Source organism: Electrophorus electricus, chromosome 26 (genome assembly GCF_013358815.1).
Source record: "Electrophorus electricus isolate fEleEle1 chromosome 26, fEleEle1.pri, whole genome shotgun sequence".
Lineage (NCBI taxonomy): Eukaryota > Metazoa > Chordata > Actinopteri > Gymnotiformes > Gymnotidae > Electrophorus > Electrophorus electricus.
The window spans coordinates 59,873-77,394 of record NC_049560.1 but is presented as its reverse complement, the minus strand read 5'-3'; the positions used below and the strand labels follow the sequence as shown (position 1 = coordinate 77,394).

The 17,522-nt window shown below is 37.6% G+C and overlaps 3 protein-coding genes across 5 annotated transcripts; 1 reads left to right on the top strand and 2 right to left on the bottom strand.

The window, feature by feature from the left end:
• Positions 1-33: 33 nt before the first annotated feature.
• LOC113574490 (vacuolar protein sorting-associated protein 4B-like) lies at positions 34-5,336 on the bottom strand. Of its 2 annotated transcripts, XM_027005444.2 has the most exons (11): positions 5,110-5,336; positions 4,414-4,525; positions 3,826-3,970; positions 3,678-3,736; positions 3,392-3,511; positions 3,072-3,228; positions 2,250-2,398; positions 2,084-2,165; positions 1,674-1,893; positions 1,264-1,398; positions 34-640 (listed from the first exon to the last, which is right to left on the bottom strand). In XM_027005444.2, exons 1-11 carry the CDS (start codon positions 5,128-5,130, stop codon positions 539-541), a joined length of 1,302 nt encoding a protein of 433 aa, XP_026861245.2. In that variant the 5' UTR covers positions 5,131-5,336; the 3' UTR covers positions 34-538. The 2 variants fall into 2 exon arrangements, with proteins under 2 accessions (XP_026861245.2, XP_026861246.2); XM_027005445.2 differs by lacking the exon at positions 5,110-5,336 and having other exon boundaries at positions 4,382-4,505.
• A 59-nt stretch (positions 5,337-5,395) lies between these two features.
• ankrd29 (ankyrin repeat domain 29) lies at positions 5,396-11,825 on the bottom strand. The gene is made up of 10 exons (XM_027005495.2): positions 11,597-11,825; positions 11,062-11,172; positions 10,768-10,866; positions 9,592-9,690; positions 8,501-8,599; positions 7,841-7,939; positions 7,421-7,519; positions 6,770-6,865; positions 6,584-6,682; positions 5,396-6,206 (listed from the first exon to the last, which is right to left on the bottom strand). Exons 1-10 carry the CDS (start codon positions 11,606-11,608, stop codon positions 6,123-6,125), a joined length of 897 nt encoding a protein of 298 aa, XP_026861296.1. The 5' UTR covers positions 11,609-11,825; the 3' UTR covers positions 5,396-6,122.
• Positions 8,961-17,153, top strand: cts12 (cathepsin 12). Of its 2 annotated transcripts, none has more exons than XM_027005494.2 (8): positions 8,961-9,524; positions 12,553-12,710; positions 13,001-13,123; positions 15,312-15,476; positions 15,692-15,913; positions 16,131-16,299; positions 16,515-16,620; positions 17,026-17,153. In XM_027005494.2, exons 2-8 carry the CDS (start codon positions 12,573-12,575, stop codon positions 17,123-17,125), a joined length of 1,023 nt encoding a protein of 340 aa, XP_026861295.2. In that variant the 5' UTR covers positions 8,961-9,524; positions 12,553-12,572; the 3' UTR covers positions 17,126-17,153. The 2 variants fall into 2 exon arrangements, with proteins under 2 accessions (XP_026861295.2, XP_026861293.2); XM_027005492.2 differs by lacking the exon at positions 8,961-9,524 and adding an exon at positions 11,922-12,371.
• Positions 17,154-17,522: the final 369 nt, after the last annotated feature.

The following is a 17,522-nucleotide window of genomic DNA, read 5'->3' as shown; positions in this document are numbered from 1 at the left end:
AATGCAAAACTATAAAGCAAAGAAATTGCAACCTTAAACATTTGGTACTGTTTATAGCACTGATGAACAATATCAGTATAATGAGAGATGACAAACTGTACTTAGTCTGCCTTAGAATAACAAATGGAAAACCATCACAGAAGTTACAAAAAAAAAAAAAGACACTGGTTTTAAAAAATCTAAAATGTCTGTATGAGAACGTAAACAACCACAGGACAACGCAGTATGAAAGATGCACATGAATCATTGTCAAATAGGCACTGTCATAGTACGTCTAAAATAAAGAGCAGAATACTCAGGTGTAACATTATTCAATAAATAGTCTCTGTTCATTAAAACACCTCACACCTCAGTACATCAGAACACTGTATACGTGTTAGAAAGGGGAGGGATTTTTTAATTTGCATAATGTACATTAGATGCCCCAGAAGTGATTACAAAAGTATCCAGCTTACTGTTATCAGTAGAAAGAATTTTTTAAAAGATTAAAAGGAGGTTTATGCTGATTTGGTTTTGTAGCGGTAGTGCCTTGGTGCAGTTAGCCCTCCTGGCCAAAGTCCTCAGTAAACTTCTTAAGTTTTTTCAAGTCTTCCTCATTCACAGTGGGCTTCATCTTCTCCAGAGACCCAAGCATGTCCGCCTGGAGAAAACACACATGGAAAAAGCCTAGTAGGCACAGCACACAAACACCTATAGCAAAGAACCTTTCTACTTTACAAATATTGTTCAACTACTTTTTAAGGAAATGTTTACTGTCACAATGGAAGCAAACAATGTGATTTTTAAACCTGATTTTCTCCCAGTCTTAGCCACAGCCATTGGCAATATCAACTACTTGTGCCATATCCCTAACCTCAGAGAAGGCTAGCATTGGCTTAAAGCATGCAGTCAGTCCAGTGCATCTTTCTAAAATACCACTCATGCAATGCCATATAAATTAACACTAAAATGTCTTTGTTAACTGCCCCGTCCTGTGTACATGTGCTAATGGCCACCCTTGATTGGTTAAAATGGCTCTCTTAAGGAAAGAGCAAGCAAGTGAATGTATTTAAAATCTTATTCTAAGTAATCATCCTGAAACCATTTATCATTGTGACCCAGAACAGTGAAAGAGGTGTCTTGAGGATTCAACAGAAGTACAGATGCTATACACACAGCCTAGCATTGAAATACAGATCACGTTCTGTATTTTAAATCTTAATACCACTTTAATATCTTTTTTACATCTTAGATCACCTTAAGATTTTTTTCTATCAATCTCACCATGCTGACAACAGGCTCCAGCAGTTTGTCACCTGCCACATCTACCCAGGTCATCTCAATCGCGTTAGGATCATTCGGAGAGCAAGGAGTCAAAAGGTCATCTACATCAGGGCCGTTCCATGGCTTTCCTCTGACCTGTTCACATGAAAGAGTGTTATAACCTGCCTTGCTCAGTAGAGAATTCTACATATAGCTGTTGCCCAAAACATCACAGAGGTTGTACAGTGGATATTACCTTCAACATCATTTTTAACATGTCAAAATTAATGTTATTGAGAAAACTGGCCCTCAACCTACAACTTACTGAAGTTGCAACCGTAATTTAGAAATGCCAGAAAACATAAACCCAACTTCAGTCATCCCTGTAGCTGTTTGTGCATCTCCTTAACCTTGAGTATCCTCTCACTGACCTTTTTAAAGTGCGTTGCCGACTGGACTTTGCGGATGGGCTGCATCAGAGCATCCCTGACGATGACGCTGATGTCTGCACCTGAGTAACCCTCAGATTTCTGTCCCAGGGTACTGAAGTCACTGTCAGTGAGACTATTGGGGGTGGAGCCGAGGTGGAGCTTGAACATGAACGAGCGAGCATGATCTTCGGGGAGTGGGATATAGATGCGCTTCTCAAACCTGATGCACACAAATGCAGTGTGTGATACTGGGGATTTGTAATATAAACACCATGATTTCATACTAGTCTTGTTTTATGTGACAAAAGTTGGTATGTACAAAAACATGCATAACAAGAGCAAAAAAAAAAAAAAAAAAAGCCATACCAAACACACATTTTTTCAGAGTACCAATATATTGGGTCACACACCTTCTTCTGATAGCAGAATCCAAAGACCAAGGGATATTAGTTGCTCCAAGCACCAGAATTCCCTCATTATCATTTCCAACACCTACACATGCAACCAAGAAAAGGTTAGCCTGAGGATATGACCAATCACCAAACATGAGTCACTAGCCCTGTCTCCGTGACTCCCCTTGCATCTGGACTAGGAACTCCGTCTTGATCCTGCGGGCTGCTTCACTCTCATTCTCGCTCCTAGAGCCACACAGCGAATCGATCTCATCGATGAAGATGATGGAGGGTTTGTGCTGCCGTGCCATGCTAAACAGGTTTTTCACCAGCCTGTGGAAGAAGGGATGCAGAGCTGTGCTTGTAAACGTATGCAGGTCTGTAAACGTACGCAGGTCTTTCTCTTACAGGTAGCTTAATATTACAACCAGACCATTCTTTAGCAAACTGCCTGCCTATTTGGGACCCGTGGCTACTCAAAGGAAGATATTGATGATCTGAAAAAGTCACTGAAATGCTTGAGAATGGATGTCAAGAAAATAATTGTGCAATCAAACATCTTAAGTTTTTCTTAACAGGCTTCCATTAACAGCACTAAGTCCATACCTGTTATTTATTAAAGAAATAAATAGTAAAAAAAAAACAAAAAAACAACAGCTACTGAAACCTCACTATACAGGCACTAAATGAAACATGAAATGATTTTCCCATAGCTGAAATACTAGTTCTTCTTTTTGGTTCTCAGCAAAAACACACTGCCCTCTTCTGTCGACTTTGTCTCAGAACAAATTCATGTCCCGCTTATGACAGATCTGTGTATAATTAGATACAAGACAGGTGGAGTCATCATGACAGCCAGAGTGGGACTAGCACATTACATCGCTGCAAAATGCCTGCAGTTCTGGGTGCACTGACCAACCTTCAGCTACTATGTACTGGGAAACACTACATGAGAGTGCTATGCATGATGGACAATGTGTGCAGTGTTTGCAATGATGGCACTTACTTCTCACTCTCTCCCAGCCACTTGGACACCAGGTCAGAGGATGAGATGGAGAAGAAGGTGGAGTTATTGGCTTCAGTGGCCACTGCTTTAGCCAGGTAGGACTTCCCTGTGCCTGGAGGACCAAAAAGCAGGATTCCTCTCCATGGGGTTCTCTTTCCTGGTGATGAACCCAAAGAATGTAGCATGACATCAGCTCAAAAGAAAAGGGAGTACAATGAAATTTATTTAGCAATCCTGTATGAAAAACGGTCATGGTAACAGGCACTTAAGTGAATTCCAAACAGGCTTAACCTTTCAGCATGCAGGCAAGTTATTTGTACCTGTGAAAAGGTGGGGAAATTTGATTGGTAGAATGACTGCCTCTTTCAGTGCCTCTTTGGCTCCTTCCAAGCCAGCAACATCATCCCACTTAATATTGGGCTTCTCCATGACAATGGCCCCTGCAAGACACACAAGTGCTAATGTTTACAGAGTTACCATTCACCATTAAAATAATGATGTCAGACATTTCAAACACCTGGCGAACATCACCAAAATGGTAACGAGTCTTGGGAGGGAAAAACACTCGTGATAATGTTCAAAGTTCAAAAAAGTGTTTTTACACACCTTGAAGTTGATTTTGTAATTTCTTCTTCTCTGAACTATCCCCATCATCGCCGTCATTCCTGTAAAAGAGGTGCAGTTGTTAAAAAAGATCTTATTATTTTGGGGGAGTGGAGAATTCAGCAGCTGGTCCACAAATACAGCCTCTGACCCCTTGTCGTCGTTCACTTTGACAGGCTTGGCGGGTGGGGCTTTCTCCTTCTTCTTCAGGTACTCCTTCAGCTGTTCCGCTCTGTCCAGGTAGTCTGCACACTTTGCCCGAATGCTCTGTTTGGCCTTTTCACCCTGAGCCTCATCTGCAAACGTTTGGAGCATGTTGTCTTACAACATCTTGGTTGAAACACATCACCACATACGAGTCAGACGCAGGGGCTGTTGTTCCTTTTGTCTGAATTTGAGTTATATAACTATCAAAGAATGATGCCACACACGTAGAGAATAACGCATGCCAAACCGAGTCCAATGAAGGATTGACTGTGTTTTCAATATTTTAAAGGCGTGCTGCAATCGCAATGTTTTGCTATCTAATTGTCATACAGTATTTTTGTTCATACCTATTCATACAACCCTAGATTATAGCCATAATTCTTGGTTAACTATGCATGGCAGAGTTTTGAATTTTTCTTGCTTTAGCTCATAAAAGATTTGGTAATAACAGCGGTAGAAAATAAAACATGAAAAGTAGCCCGTGTCTGAGAAATGAGCACCTGCTGAGCACATACTACAGGTGTTTACATACACTTCACCACATGCAGAAAATACTGGACTGAATGCTGATACAAGCGAAGAGCTTCCTCATAGTTTTTTGCCTTGTCTTCTTCTGATGCCTTGTTAGCCAAGTCAATGGCTTTCTGTTGGACAAAAAGGGAGGAGCTTAAGACCACACAAGTATCGTTTAACAGGAAGCTGTGACACTCTGGATGACACTAAATGTATTAATTTTTTAAATCGATGTAAGCATATTGCAGTCGTACTGTTACCATTAATTCCCTAGTATAAAATGAAGACACAAGCCATACGTAAAAGTTGCGTAAACTTTGGTCTGGTTACAACGCTGGCGAAACCAGTTTGACCAGTTTGAACAGAGTGCTGCATGCCAGTACTTTGCGATAATCATTATAAATGGAATTCCAGTTCGCGTTTGTTTTGGCACACATAAAATGGTTTGTCCGACATAACAGCTTAAACATCTCACCACAAAACATTATGTGCCTTTAACGTTTAAAGAGAATGTCTAACGATCATCAAATAGCCTACAATAGGAACGGAAATGGTGCTTCGCACTTTAACATTTTAAACACATTTACCTGTTTCATATGGAATACTGTACGTTCATTAAAACGTTTAAGCAAATGCTACATGCTTTTAAAGACCACTAGCTAGTACAGACGGCCAACCGTACCTAACGTTCGCCTGACAGAATAGACTCACCTACCTGTAAACTGCCATTAGACATAGCGTGAGATTTCGATTAAATGTCTTCCCCTCCAATATAAAACAAACCGGTTAATGGCTCTTGTGGGTATCCCCGAGTTACTTGTTGACTAGCTACATTTCTCTTCTGCCGTTCACAACATAACCTGTAATCCGTGTAATGCCATATAATATCTACGTCGCAGCTGTGAACTTCTGCTTAAACCTGCGATGGTTGAGGGATTCCACTTCCGCTGTGAGTGACGTCAACGATGACGACGCATGGAGACAAACTTTAAAGGTTTTTTTTTTTTATTAGGTTACAATACATCATTCATTCCTTTCACAAATACACAGTTTAACACCCTTTAGAAACAAACACCCCACAGAAACATTTAAACACATTTTGCAAATATATTTCAAAACTTTAAAGCACCCAGTAGTTAAATAATGAAAGAAAATTTTTAATGACTGAATTGTATTTCAAAAGTAAACTTTAAAGTAACAGTAAACTTTCCACAGACGCATTTAAGCTCATAAGGTTTTTAAAGTTTCCTCAGGGTCAGGCTATGGCTGTGCACGGGTTCTTTGTCATGAGGAATGCCGTTAACAAACTTTAGCAAACGATCAGGGGTTCGTGGAAATAGGCTACTCTTCCTGCCTAGATGAGAAGATTGGATTGTATATTTCTACACATGCTGTGCAGGCAGTGTACACAAGAATCATTTCCAACACAATCACAACATTTCCCACACAAGCACGTTGTGAGCGTTTTTTCGTCAAAGGGATCACAGATGATACAGTTGTGATATTTGTTGGTTAAAGCCAAATTTAATATATTTAAAGTTTGTACTGAACCATACATTCCCAGGACAAAGAATCATTTAGCTTTTTTTTGTGCGTTTATTAATCTCATGTATTCTAAATAATTCAGTTACAAACGCAAGCAGGGACCATTACCAACGTATGCTTTGTTTGTGGCGTCTCTTGGCAGGGTATAGTGCATTTCTCTAATAGTGCTGGGGATGGCAGTCATCAACTTCTTCCATTTAAGATCTGCGGACGTAAAATCCTCAGGATGCGCTCATTCGTTGTAAGATCTGCCGGTAGGTCATTATTCTGGGGAGAGACGACAGCCTGCTATTAGCAACAGTGACCAAAGCGTTCGATAAGCATCGAAAAATCTCAGAGTATTGTATTTTATGGAGCTGCTCTAAACTGCAACGTGTATTAGCTGGATACTCACTAACACTATGGATTGCTGTCGCTAAATTCCAATGTTGGCCAGTAGAGGCCAGTGTTGACTTCAGGAATGGCTCAGGACAATAGCAAATTACCCTCTAAATCACATCCTGTTAGTATTGTAGAGCTTATCCCAAACCATGATCAAGATCGTCAGATACTCTTGAAAAACCTTTTTAGATGGAAGAGGTGTGTTTGACTAGAATAAATGTAGTGACTTTCTCCTGAGAGATTGAGCCCCTGGGAGAGCTCACCTTGTTTGGTAAAGTAGCGTCAGCATTTGCTCGCAGCAGAAGTGTCACAGTTTTCACACTCCCACTCAGGACTGCAGCATGTAGAGCTGTAGACCCATTCTAAAAGAGAGAGAAAACGGTCACAGAATTTGAAATGAGGAGGAGCCGTGTTAACTGTGGAAGTCGTTAATAAGAGGGCCTTCACACCTTCAGAAGGCCAAGACAGGGGCTGAACTTGAGGAGTTCCTCAGCGACCTGCCAGTGGCCTTTGTGAGCTGCTTTGAAAAGGGCAGTGGATCCGTCCTGTCGACCGCCAGAGAGATCAGTCCCATGAGGCCACAGGAGACAAGCAAATGAGATAAGCAGCAGGGGATTTTTATTATTGTTCATTTTTATTCCACGAGTGAATGGTTTAATCCAAAACTTTGTGAATCAGTATTAATAATGCACTGATCAGTGAAATGAATTTAAACATACTTCTTTAAATATCAAGATCATCGTTAGTGAAAAATTAATTTAAGTTTAAATGTTTAGGCATTAATTCATAAATGCATATTTGATTACTTGTAGATATGAGAATGATATATTGTGATTCACAGATGCTAGAAAAATGTCTCTTCCCACCTCTGTGCAACTCTAGACACACTCTCCTGTCTCCAGACTCCCAAACACTGATTAGAGGCCTTATCTGTTTATCTAAACCACAGAAACTCATTTGAACACTGTAAGCACCAATTCAGCATTAGTAGTAGTGTAGAGAGAACACAGACTGAGAGTAGCTGTGTCTTGTATGAAAAGTTGCTCTTAGAACAATTATCAGAATATTTCTGGTTAGTAAGTGAGTCATGGGCATCATACTTTTCTGTCAGCATCTCGATCTGCGCCGCGGAGTAGTAGAACTTTTACAACTTCACTGTGTCCCATCTGGGCTGCCATCCACAGAGGGGCAGCAGCATCCTGACAGCAGCAAGGGGAATATAAGGGAGCACCCCCCCCCCCCCCCAAAAAAAAAACAAAACAAAAAACAAAACAAAACAGAACAAGTGGGCTTTTAATGAAAACCTAAGCCTTCAGGTCCCATCATAGACCGTTGGGAAAACGCAATATCACGAGAAACATAATAGCAACTTTAGACATACAAGCACAGAATAAACTATTTCACCAGAACAAAACAAAACCAAAATATTCACATAACCTAAGTACATTTACATAAAGGACAAGGGGCATTTGCATAAAGGACACTTGCATAAAGAACAAGGGGCGGCATGAGTGCCTCACCTCACGAGGCTGGTTCACTTTGGCTCCGGATGCCAACAGCTGACGAATGACAGTCACATGACCTTCCTGAGAGGCCAAGAACAGGGGCGTGGCACCGTCCTGAAATATGAGAGGAGAGACTGCGTGCCAAAAAAGCGAAGTGGTATTAAAATACACTCATGCATGGAATTCATTATTAGCAGCTAAGGGGGAAACACTGGGAAAAGCCTGTGGTCATCCATACTGGTATATATTATGTGTATGGACATGTAAGTGTGACTGTATACTGTACAAATGTACAAAGATACCAGATTTCATACTTCTTTATATTATTCACTTCTGATTATAAAACAAATTTATAACATTATAAAACATTTTGCTCATATTGTACTCTAAACAAGGTCTCAACCTAACCTCGTTTATACAGATCCTAAGTCATACTGCGCAGGCATGAATGGAGTTCATTTTGTTTGTGTTCACATGTAGTTGTTCAGTGTTTAGACTGTGGTCCAAAATGAGTACCACCACATTCAGCTGACACCACCTGACCACTGATATGAGGGAAACCCAAGAGGAGCTGCCCTAGCCAAGCCCCAGCAGACAGCTCCTACTGGGGGGGTCGGCTGCCAAGGGTTCTACACCCGGGGGGGTTGCCACTCTTAGTGAAGGGAGCAGACTGACACTAAGCTGGTCATGGATATTGGCTCCATTCTTGAGCAGGGTCTCGACCACTTTGGAATGACCGCGCTGACAGGCAGCAGAAAGGGCCGTGCCCCCATCCTGCAACGAACACAACACAAATCACAAACAACAACACAACACATTACAAACAACACAACATAAATCACTAGCAACAACATTTTTGTGCATTGTTGCAGTGCTGTTGACCATGGGGCAGCCTAGGTAAAATATAACCAAATACAACCCCAGCCAAATTTGTCAGCACCCATAGGGTATAAAAATGACTTTGCCTTCTCAAATGTTTTTCATAATCTAAAAACATCTTGTTGCACCTTTTAGCTGAAATTTTGCATCATGTATTGTTCTTTTATTCTGTCCAGCCTGCAACCAAATTGTGCAGGTTCTTGTTTTTCTTGTTCAATTTATTTTAGAATATGAAAATGTCTAAACTGTGCAACAGTACATGATGTGTTGTTCTGGGTATATGGTGGATTAAGCATCAGAGGAGGCATGAGAGACAATTATACGTAGCATGTGTCATTTGCAGTTCAACCAGATAGATACTACACTATCAATATAGACTATTCATAAAACACAGGGAATAGCATTACCTTGGCTATGGATATACAGACAGGTAAGGATATGAATTCCCCTTCATGTGTCAATGACATAAATGACAGCTTTGACTGAGAGAGAAGTGATCTCTGTAATTAGCCACATCCAGCCTGTCTGTAGCAGCACCACCAAAACAAGTATTAAACTCACTGTCATCACCCAGCTCAGCACATTTACCTCCCAATTACTCGGTATCAGCTCAGTCTCGCTCTTCCTCCTGACAGCTCTCTTTTGCTCATGAGCCCATACATGCATAAAATGATGTTGCAGTCTTTTACAGTATTTTGCCCTATTGTCAAACTATTTGGAAGTATTTTGAACTGACTTTGTATCTCTAGATGCTGGATCAAAACAGGCGTCTAAAAGCTACAGATCATTCTACAGACCTCACAGCATAAATAACACACAGGTATGTATTTGTAATCCCACTATACCAGAGCACAGTTATACTTGAGTGATGGCAGGCACTTGCCTACCTTGGTCTTGAACTCGGTAGAAGCTCCATATTCAAAGAGGAGCCTGACGATATCATCATGTCCCTGTTGTGATGCAAAGAACAGAGCAGTAGAACCTGTCTGAAGAAATAATCACACACACAAACACACTATGGTATTACTATCTTTGTGTTTATTTACTGTAGCTATATAATTATATGCATACATCTAACCTTATACACTGTAACCAAAACCATTTTCACTCTTTCAGTTGTTCAGATAAAAGCTGTTTTTGTCTAAATGCTTGTGGACCTGCCAAATATCCAAACAGTGTCGAGGATTTTTGGATTTTATTATGGGAGCATGAAAAACTATATACATGCCCCTCCACACACACACACACAAAACAAACATGGTCATTAGGCTCTGTGCGAGGTCAGCACCAGGAACAACACGCGCACCCTTCCAAAATTCCAAAGTTATCATCTGGCATAGGACACAAATCCATAGCATGAACTCTTAGTAAAACCTCTAATTGTCTAATGTTTAAACATTGCCACCTTATCTGGTTATTGTCAGTGGCACCTCGGCCTACGCAGAGATTCAGAAAAGCCTTTTCCACATTAACAATATATTAGAGGGGCTACGTAACAGGCACTTAAGGCACATGTGTTCATATCCTCACAGGAAACATTTTCTAAAATTTTTAAACAATAGATTTTGGGAAGGCTTTGGTCAACAGTCAAGATCTTAGGCATCAAGCGTTAGTCATCCGAGGTGACCAGTGTAATTTTGCGATAAATTCAGCAGTTAAGTAGCCTTAAGTACATATGTTTTAAAATTATCAAAACAAACTTTTCAGGCTGAATTACAGACACACAAAAATAGCGTACTTATCAAAACAGTTTCAAAATACTAATCTAATTTAAGAAGTGTGTACAAGACTAAACATAATATATGTAAAAGACATAAATGTGTAGTCATGACTGTTAATCTAAACATCATAGGCTTGAGGAAAATTTTGGACCAAAGTCCTACCAAAATCCTAGTCTTCTTATTGTGTGCTTCTTTGTTTTGAGTGCAGCTGTGTTCAGCTACGAGTAACCATGTATTGTCTAAGTCACATTATCTTCTGTTTTATCAGGGTAAGTGTGGGATTTTCTCCCACCTAGCTTCTTTTAAATTCTGGCCCGATGCCAGGGGAGCTGGCTCTCCTACCTCTCTCTGCAGGTTGATGTCTGCACCTTGCAGGATGAGTTCCCTTGCGCAGTCATAATGACCACTGTAGGATGCCACCATGAGCGCTGAGGTCCCATACTGTAACACAGCATGAAAATTAAAGCATGTATCAAATCCTAACATCACCACCTCGAGGGATTAAACCAAGAACTGCATCTGCATTTGTGGTGCTTGCATTTTGGTAACTTTGTCTTAGCGGCAGCCTATTTTATTCATGTAGGTGTTTACTGATTAATATGTGTGTGCAATAGTGAATGCAGAGGAAACCCATACACTGTCTTTGCAATCCACGTCCACGCGGCCACTGTTGAGCAGCAGCTGAAGAAGCGCTAGGTTGCCCTTTCTCGCTGCCCAAAACACAGCGTTGGCCAGGGGCGTTTCCTTCTGCCGGACAGATGCACACACGCAGAAAGTAATAACATTATGGTCACAATGCGCAGCTTATGTCGTATTTACATAAGACATTGTGCCTATGCGCAAAGTACCATGAGGAGGGAAGTAGAACTTGGGGTGCAAAACGGTAAATGAAATACTGTTACCAGGGCCATCTCGAAACTGCATGTCAGTGCAACCTGTCATCGGACCATCATCGGCATTTTTTGACTGATCTCTTCAGTTGAGCTACCCCTACCACATATGCTCCAACACGACAGATGCATAATATGAAATAAACGAAAGCGTTTTTCTACTTCAACTACTCTGTGTATAACGCTGACCAGGACCGGACACACAGCAAACGCTCGTGGCTCATTTTGGACATGTCCTATGAACCGCATAACTAGGTCGTGTACTCCAAAAAACGATTTACCTTGAAAGACATGCTGAACTCATTCGTCACTCATTCCGCTAGCGTGTAGACTATCGCAGTCAGCTTTAGCTATGCCGCGTTTTCCTTTGTATCGCAGTAATTGTAGTATTTATGGCGGCCGGGGGACTCTCAGCTCTGTTGGTGCGGTTACTGCGGAACAGCGCCAGAAGCGTTTGCTTCAGCAGAGTGAATTCCCTCTCTGTCCTTCCTGATGACGAGCGCACTCTCTTTTTCTTAAGCACACACACACGCACGCACGCGCGCGCGCGCGCACACACGAGCAAAGCACAGAAACAAATCCTTTTTTGCTTGCTTTCAACAATTATTTTATGCATCTTGTGTGTTTTAGGTTCTTTATAGTGTATATATTTTGAGCATTTTTATTCAACCTATGTTTATCATTTAGCTGCTATACATTCGGTACAAACACCTGATTTGTTATAGATATGGAAATAGGGATGGAAATGGTCAAACACTAAACATGCAATCAGTCCAAAAACAAAACTGTATTAAAACACACTTTAGGCAGGGACGAGATGACTGTACCTGTGGCTGTGTCTCTTCTGACGTGTATGACTAGCGTGGACTGTTATTGACGGACACTTATAATTTGAGGGCTCTCTCCGTCCGTGCCTGGATTAGAACGCACGACTGCACGAAACATGACAGCGAAGGCACACCTTCCACACGCTCTATATAACCGGGGAACGATCACTGCTGCAGCGTCCTCTGTTCAGCATCCATCCTCTGCACAGGGTTTGCAATAACATGCATGGTGAGTGGAACTTCCATTACAGACTTATATCTTATATTTGGACCATCGGCATATTCACCCTACCTATTATACGTTTTTTTTGTGAATACTCGCAAGATTATGTCTACAAAGTACATGTTAGTGCAATACGTAAGGATGGGGAGAAGAAAGGGACTGTGTGTTGACAGTGCTATTTGGACAGGAATTCGTCAAATCCACTGGATGGCGCTGTTTAGCAGAACGGCCCTGGTCGTTGTCTTCGTATTGGCGCCGCTCGGAGCAGCAACAGATTCAGAAGAAGAGTCGCCGTCAGAGTGGAAGCAGTGGAAAGAAGCCCACGGAGTGTCATACGAAGAAGAGGTCTCACTGACAGACGACTTTATAATGCTCATTAGATCAAACCAGACAGGCAGACTCATTTTTACAGTTCAAATTTAAATAATACGATTGATATGAAAAATTACGGTGTAGGTCTATATGACAAATAAAAATGGTAATCACATGCATTATTTGAGCCATTTCCATAAGGTTTCCACTTCTGGTGTTTCACTTTTGCAAAAACAGAAGCAGAGAATAATTACAAATCAGTCTTCTCAGTTCGTCTTATTTTATTATTTCCTAATTTATAACTTGCCTGTTCTTGTCTACAGAGGGATGACACTGAAAGACGGGTCATTTGGGAGAGCAACAGGAAACTGATTGAGGAAAACAATGAAAGATTTCAGAAGGGAATGTCAGAGTTTACTATGACAATGAACAAATATGGCGACCTGGTAAGTCATATATATATATATATATATATATATATATATATATATATATATATATATATATATATATATATATATATATATATATATATATATATATATATATATATACACGCATACGAAATTGGAAATAATCTACAAACCCCCCCCCCCCCGCCTCGCTCTTATTGTCATATATATATATATATATATATATATATATATATATATATATATATATATATATATATATATATATATATATATATATATATATATATATAAAATGTATGTGTATGTATGTGTATTATATATATATATATATATATATATATAATGTATGTGTATGTATGTGTTACATTATATATATATAATGTATGTATGTGTATTTTAAATATATATATAATGTATGTGTATGTATGTGTATTATATATATATATATATATATATATATATATATATATATATATATATATAACACATACATGCACATACATACATATATATATATATAATACACATACATACACATACATTATATATATATATATATATATATATATATATATATATATATATATATATATATATATAATACACATACATACACATACATTATATATATATTTAAAATACACATACATATATATATATAAATATATATATTTATATAATATATAAATATATTTATATATTTATATAATATATAATATATAATATATAAATATATTTATATATTTATATAATATATTTATATATATTTATATATATTTATATATTTATATAATATATAAATATATATATATAAATATATATATTTATATAAATATATATATTTAAAATACACATAAATATATATATTTAAAATACACATTATATATATATATATATATATATATAACACATACATGCACATACATACATATATATATATATAATACACATACATACACATACATTATATATATATATATATATATATATATATAAAATGTATGTGTATGTATGTGTATTATATATATATATAAAATGTATGTGTATGTATGTGTTACATTATATATATATATATATATAATGTATGTATGTGTATTTTAAATATATATATATAATGTATGTGTATGTATGTGTATTATATATATATATATATATAATGTATGTGTATGTATGTGTTACATTATATATATATAATGTATGTATGTGTATTTTAAATATATATATAATGTATGTGTATGTATGTGTATTATATATATATATATATATATATATATATATATATATATATATATATATATATATAATGTATGTGTATGTATGTGTATTATATATATATATATGTATGTATGTGCATGTATGTGTTATATATATATATATATATATATATATATATATATAAAATGTATGTGTATGTATGTGTATTATATATATATATATATATATAATGTATGTATGTGTATTTTAAATATATATATATAATGTATGTGTATGTATGTGTATTACATTATATATATATATATATATATATATATATATATATGTAATGTATGTGTATTATATATATATATATATGTAATGTATGTGTATGTGTGTGTATTATATATATATATATATATATATATATATATATATATATATATATATAATGTATGTGTATGTATGTGTTATATATATATAATGTATGTGTATGTATGTGTATTATATATATATATATATAATGTAAGTGTATGTATGTGTATTATATATATATATGTATGTGTATTATATATATATAATGTATGTGTATGTATGTGTATTATATATATATATATATGTATATAATGTATGTGTATGTATGTGTATTATATATATATATATATATATGTAATGTATGTGTATGTGTGTGTATTCTATATATATATATATATAATGTATGTGTATGTATGTGTATTATATATATATATATAATGTATGTGTATGTATGTGTATTATATATATATATGTATGTGTATTATATATATATAATGTATGTGTATGTATGTGTATTATATATATATATATATATATATATATATATATATATATATAATGTATGTGTATGTATGTTTATTATATATATATGTAATGTATGTGTATTTTATATATATGTAATGTATGTGTATTATATATATATATATATATATATATATATATATATATATATATATATAAATCTATAAATGGTTTATTTTTAATCCAGAATCGGCAGGAGTACAAGCAGTTGCAGGGAGCTAAGATCAATAGCAAGACAGCAAGGAATGGGAAGACTGTGTCTGCATGGAAGCTGAGGCTCCATGCTAAGAAGCTGAGAAAGTCCAGTGTGGACTATAGGCCACTGGGATACGTCACTGAAGTTAAAGACCAGGTGAGCTTTAACTCCCTTCACTAACCAGTGTTAGTTAGCGTCTCCATAAATATGAACCAACAATTTAAAGAACTGAAGAAAACATGCATATGTCCGTGCGCATACATGACAGTTGTGAGGAACATTATTATTTAAGGAATTGTTTAAGAGTTAAGGGACCGTTTAAGAGCAGAACCTTAAAAGAGCATTAACTATTCTTGTTATTTGTCCCTTAGGGCTACTGTGGGTCATGCTGGGCGTTCAGCACTACAGGTGCCATCGAGGGACAAATGTTCAGGAAGACAGGCCGACTGGTGTCCTTAAGTGAACAGAACCTGGTGGACTGCTCCAGGTCGTATGGCACATATGGCTGCAGCGGGGCATGGATGGCTAACGCCTACGACTATGTCATTAGCAATGGGTTGCAAGCATCTGACACGTACCCCTATACCTCTGTGGTGAGCAAGATGTGCAGTCAGTCAGACGATTACACTGTTTGATAGGCAGCGGTTTCAGCTTCATTATTAAGGTCATTTACTGTTTTATGGTCTTAACATCAAAAACCACTTATTTATGGCACCAAGCTGTTCCTCTGAATGGCTTCAACCTCTGTGGAATATGTAGTTCTATAAATAGGTTATAACTACTTAACTGTTTATCTTACCTGTTTACTAGGACACGCAGCCCTGTTTCCATGACAGGAGCCAAGTTGTGGCCCAAATTAGTGACTACAGATTCATTCCCAAAGGAAACGTACAGGCATTGGCTGATGCCTTGGCAACTATTGGTCCAATAACTGTTGCAGTAGACGCTGACCACCCAAGCTTCCTGTTCTATAGCTCAGGTAAGATGTAAAAACAATTTTTTAGCCAGATTATGTTCAAAGAGCACAAATAATTCCACCATTTCACTGCGTGTCCACCATTTCACTGCGTGTTGTACTGTGTATGACTATGTATGTGACAAATAAACCAAACTTGAAATAAAGGTGTATTCTGCTTTTCTTTAAAAAAAAAAAAAGAAAAGAAAAAAAAAAGAAGTTTAAATGTTTGAATGCAGGGATCTATGAGGAGCCCAGCTGTAATCCAAACAACCTCAGCCATGCTGTACTCCTGGTTGGCTATGGTTCTGAGGAGGGCAGGGACTACTGGATCATCAAAAACAGGTGAGCATACATCTCTGTCTCTGTTCTTCTAGTGTAGGAGTGGCCGGGCCATATTGTTTACCCTGCTCAACAAGAAGTGCTTGGGTTAGCTTAAGTGACTGAGTGTGCAGTTCAGCTATAACAGCATTGTAATTACACAGTGTGTTGAATCAGCTGTGCCAGAGCAGGGGAAAGAGTGAAATGTGTTTAGTTTAAAGTCAGTTACGATGTGTAGACTGTTCATTTGTTCATATACAGCTGTTACAAAGTTCTGACAGCCTTGGAATAAAACTCTGCACTTAGTTGGAGCTGAGGTTGTCACTTTGCTATTATCAGTAGAAAGGAGCTCCTGAATTCCAACTGAGGCATTCTCTGTGTTTTGAGTGAGTCATGTGACCTTAAGGTTCTTCTTTCCTCTGCCGTCAGCTGGGGCGCAGCCTGGGGAGAGGGAGGCTACATGCGAATGCGTCGGAGCAGGAGTAACACCTGCGGCATTGCCAGCTATGCGCTCTACCCCATTGTATAAAAGCTTTGTACCATATAAGGGCTTTGAATTATATAAGGGCTTTGAATTATATATACATATATATATATATATATATATATATATATATATATATATATATATATATGGCTGCCAGAAGGCCACCCCTCCTTATATTTGTATTATATAAGGGCTTTGAATTTGCCAATAAAGAGGGCTTGAGCTACAGCTCAGTGATCAGTTCCTTGTGTCAAAAAACTTATTTGAGTTCACAAAAGACTTAAAAACATACCAACACAGGGACTTCATTCTCCAATGAGAGCCTTGTGTGTTTTAGGGTTTGGTTCAGTGGTCTTCCAGGTCTGCTATTACATCAGGCCCTCACTGCACACACCAAAACACTATTCCTTTCAGTTTTTTAGATGTTAGCCAACTGGAT

Excerpts from the sequence above, each read along its gene's own strand:
- ankrd29 (XM_027005495.2), bottom strand. Across the intron at positions 9,691-10,767 it reads ACATCAACCTGCAGAGAGAG|ACAGGTTCTACTGCTCTGTT; the intron begins GTAGGAGAGCCA and ends TTATTTCTTCAG. Across the intron at positions 6,683-6,769 it reads CCTGTCTTGGCCTTCTGAAG|AATGGGTCTACAGCTCTACA; the intron begins GTGTGAAGGCCC and ends TCTCTCTTTTAG.
- cts12 (XM_027005492.2), top strand. Across the intron at positions 15,914-16,130 it reads CGTACCCCTATACCTCTGTG|GACACGCAGCCCTGTTTCCA; the intron begins GTGAGCAAGATG and ends CCTGTTTACTAG. Across the intron at positions 16,300-16,514 it reads CTTCCTGTTCTATAGCTCAG|GGATCTATGAGGAGCCCAGC; the intron begins GTAAGATGTAAA and ends GTTTGAATGCAG.
- LOC113574490 (XM_027005444.2), bottom strand. The coding sequence starts at position 5,130 with ATGTCTAATGGCAGTTTACAG. Across the intron at positions 3,971-4,413 it reads TTTTCTGCATGTGGTGAAGT|ATGAGGCTCAGGGTGAAAAG; the intron begins GTATGTAAACAC and ends AAACGTTTGCAG. Across the intron at positions 1,894-2,083 it reads GATTCTGCTATCAGAAGAAG|GTTTGAGAAGCGCATCTATA; the intron begins GTGTGTGACCCA and ends TGTGTGCATCAG.